The sequence below is a fragment of the Neofelis nebulosa genome, chromosome X (assembly GCF_028018385.1).
Source record: "Neofelis nebulosa isolate mNeoNeb1 chromosome X, mNeoNeb1.pri, whole genome shotgun sequence".
NCBI classification, from domain to species: Eukaryota; Metazoa; Chordata; class Mammalia; order Carnivora; family Felidae; genus Neofelis; species Neofelis nebulosa.
Genome location: NC_080800.1, coordinates 21,148,399 through 21,152,232, shown reverse-complemented (window position 1 = coordinate 21,152,232; position 3,834 = coordinate 21,148,399). Strand labels below are relative to the sequence as shown.

At 52.7% G+C, this 3,834-nt stretch overlaps 1 protein-coding gene across 2 annotated transcripts in view; it reads right to left on the bottom strand.

The window, feature by feature from the left end:
- Positions 1 to 491: 491 nt before the first annotated feature.
- The window catches only part of POLA1 (DNA polymerase alpha 1, catalytic subunit), a 306,942-nt gene continuing 303,599 nt past the window's right edge, over positions 492 to 3,834 (bottom strand). For both annotated transcript variants that reach the window (XM_058713648.1, XM_058713647.1), the window contains exon 37: positions 492 to 1,633. In XM_058713648.1, the coding sequence (XP_058569631.1) occupies positions 1,488 to 1,633 (146 nt within the window). In that variant the 3' untranslated portion in view covers positions 492 to 1,487. The remainder of the gene's footprint in view (positions 1,634 to 3,834) is intronic.

Sequence of the window (3,834 nt, the reverse complement as noted above, 5' to 3'; positions counted from 1 at the left end):
GAGAAAAGAAAAAAGCAGAGCAAGATGGAAGACAGTTCACTTGCATTGCTTTACCAAGCGGCCTTCACTAGGGTCCATGCTGGGTGACCTTGGTCTGATGGGGGGCCTTTCTCCCAGGAGCCATCGGTCTTAGTCTCTCCAAAAACAGACACCACTGGGCTCTTGGCTTAGCTCTCGGGCTGTCCAAGTCAGCAAAGCACACGAGAAACCATACTTCATCTTGTAAAGGACCCTAAGTCCACAGGAAGTCTCCGGAATGCTGTTCAGGGCACTGAGACATACACCACTGGGGCCTCCAGGAGCTGGTTTCCAGCCAGGCTGAGGGCTGGGAAGGGGATGGCCTCCAGTCACCCCTTACTCCAGGCTGCCACCTCTAGCCAGCTCTTCACACCTGATGGAGATTTAGTGGAACTGCTTTCCTTTCAGAAATCTTTATTTAAGCAGGAAAAAAAAAAAAAAACACCCACACATGGCATATTTTTCTCTTAGAAAAACAGACAGGTAGACTTTTTAAAAAAATATAGCATAGTGTACAGGGGAAATATATCTTGTTAGTATAACCTTACATATAATGTAAGAATGGAAAGGCTGCTATACTGAAATAGATGTGGCTTCTGGCAAAGAGGGCACCATTCCGAAGAAATGAAAACACACACACGCACACAACCGCACCAGGGCCAATTAACCAAACCTCCTCCCAATTTCTTCTGAATACAACACAATGACCCTTGCCCCAAACTCTACACAGTTGAAAGGAAATGTTATAGGATATCAAATTATTTTCAATGTGCTTCTGTCTGCAGAAACCTTTACCTGGATTTTCTACTTAAGGGGACAAAAAGGAATGCGAGTATAAAACACCTGCCCAGTATACGTGTGCGCGTGCAATGCGGGAGCAATTCAATAAACAAGTAGGCTCTGTTTCACCTATTTAGGAGACGCAAGGCTTCTCTACCCCACCCCTCGGCTACCTATATAAAAGACCAGACTAAAAAGGACAGCCACTCTTGGAGCCAGCGACTGGGGCAATAGTGGGGTTCAGACTGGGTTTAACTGGCATGTGAAAAGGCAAAATAAAATATTAGCACTCCTACCAGCCTTCATAACTCTTTCTGGGGGCACCTCTGCTGAAGGCCCTGGGGCAAAGCGTGGGGTCCCTTGCGTTCCAGCCACTCTCAATTAATTTCTTGTCTCTCACGGACCTCTCCCCTAGAAATCGAGTCCCAGATGCGCAGCTGGCTCTAGGCTGTGTTTCCGCAGTAGATGATACGTTGTAATAGGAAGGCTCTTATGATGCTCTGATATTTGGTAGATGAAATACTGTTGCACTCGCCCCCACCTCAGTAATTCCCCTCCCAAGCCACACACGCACGCACGCACACACACAGTCCTAAAGGAAAAGCGATGCCAGAGGGAACCGTCAGGACCCCGGTGGAGGGGTGGAGGCGGTGGGGTCGCCCACCCTGCTGCCTGCATCGCAGGCTCCCTCAGGGCCTCACGGCACAATCTGCGAAGAGCTTGCTGAGGTTCACTTCGGAGTAGCCACTTCGGGACAAGAACTGCTCTGCCGTGTTCTTGAGTTTTTGGTAGTCCTGACGAACTTTGGGGGTAAAAAACTGCTTCTTCCATTTATCTAAAAAGAAATAAAAATAAAAGGATTACAAGTCTCAGAGGTAGCGTCTTTAGAGACCATTCAGTATCCCTCAAGCACCAGAGAAGAGGGCGCAGATCCTGTCTGCACTTCCATGTCTCAGATGTCCTCCTGGTGCCCCGTTGCTGGTCTACACCAGGGGCCAGTCCCACGCCAGGGGTGCGGGTGAGTTCCCTAGGTTCCTCTCCGGAAGCCTTGGTTCTTCTACCCTGCGTGCCGCTTCCCAGCACCTAGCTGACTCCGGGGGCGGGGGACAGGGCCACGCTCCACGGATGCGAACTGCAGGTGCGCATGCACGTGCAGCAGCCAAGGTGAACTCCACCTGCAGCCACCACTCTCGCAGCGCTGTCGAGCATATGCGTGCAACTGAATGCAAAGTATGGATGCGGCAGGAAACACTGTCTCAAAAGAAGCCAGGGCCTCCCAGAGTCAACTCCCAGGAGCAGCTGGGCCTAGTCGGCTTCTTTGAGGCCCTCCGGTCTGTGTCCCTCTGCTACTCGAGACTCCTGTGTTGCAAGAGGTGAGGGGTAGGCTGTCTGGAGGGCACCTGTCCGGTGGCGAGGTTGCTGCTTCTTCTCCATCCACACCGTGTACCTGTGGACTCCGGGCATGCGGCAGCCGTTCCTCCGCTTCCTGCTTCTTCTACCCATTCATGCCTGGCCTGCCCACTCGGAGACGGGCACTGCCAGCCGCACAGAAGGTCCTTCCTTTCCTGCCCCACAGCCTGCTACTTGCACACTTGGTTCAAGGAGCAGCAGGGCCAAGACACTGAGGTGTGATCTTTTGAGGATAAGGGTGATTGATCCCTAGGGGAGGCAGCCCTGCCCAGGATGCTTAAGGCGACACAGTTTTGGTTCACAGCTGCTCAGGAACCCTGTGACGTGTTTGGCGAAGTCCACGTTGTTTTTTTTAACCCCCGTTTGCTGGCTGAAGAGACTGGGAGGTCCAGCCACTCACCCGAGGTCACAGAGCCGGAAATGTGTGACAGGGACATGCGAGCCCGGGGGGGGGGGGGGGGGCCAGAACCCTGAGCCCCTACTCGAAGGTCAGGCACCCTAGTGCGCCCCCTCTCCCTACCGTCACCCCTCCCCGGTGCCCCCGGAACAGGCAAAGGCACAGGTGAGCATGGCATCAGGCATCGAGGAAGGGAGTACTCGTCAACCACCGGGAGAAAAACCCCACCGAAACAACAGAGCAACACTGCAATCTACCGAACACCCGCAAGATTAAAGCTGGGGCTCAAGATTTTTGTTCCTTAGCTCCACATTCACATTCGTCCTCCACAACCTTTTCTAAATTACGTCAAGTGCCTTTTAAGAAACAACAGCAAAAAGTTTGGTGGAGAGGATTTACATGCCCAAAGGGGGTGGAAAAAGAGAGGCGAGAGGAGAGAGAGGGGAGGCATTAGTAGCCGACTACCGACTACAGAAAGACACTTTGAAAGTTCTAATTATGGGAGTCTGGGAATACACAACAATGGCCCGGAGCGGCGGCCGCCTCCCTGCAGGCCAGAGCAGCAGGCCAGCACCCGGCGCATGTGAATGACACGAACGCAGGTGCTGACTGGGGAGCACATTTAAAGAGCTGCCGGAATAAGGAGCAGGGGAGGAAGGGAGAGGGCATCGCTCCTGATGTGTTTACCTCCTCTGCTGATGGGATATTGACTTTTCCCACCAGGTTGGTTAGAAAGGGGACTATTTACGCTGCCACACAGCAGAGTTAGAATGACAACCAGCGTCACTCGGTGCTCTTCTTCGTGAAAGACAAGTGTGACCACCAGCATATTCCATAGCCGGTCAAAACGGCCAAGGCACCATTGCACGCCAGTTAGACATGCAGATAAAAGCTCCCGCTTGCTTCCCCAAAGAGAATTTAATCAATAACACATGGAAGGTCTTCTAGGAAACAGAACTGCACGAGCTGGCACAGGCGCGTCAGACGGGGGTGTGGAGGGGGGAAAAGGGCTCGCCCCTTCTTTGTGGTTTTTCTCAGCCCCCTTCAGGCACCTAGGCCCCCCGCATTAGGCTTCACCTGAAACCACTATCCTGTTTCCTGTACTGCTACCCCCACCACTGTAGAACTCAAGGGAAAATACCGGTGTTAAATGGTGGAAACAAGTTAATGTGGCCAGCAAAATTGGATTCCTTCTCCGTGCTCTGGTTTTGGGAGTCGGCAAAGAGGCC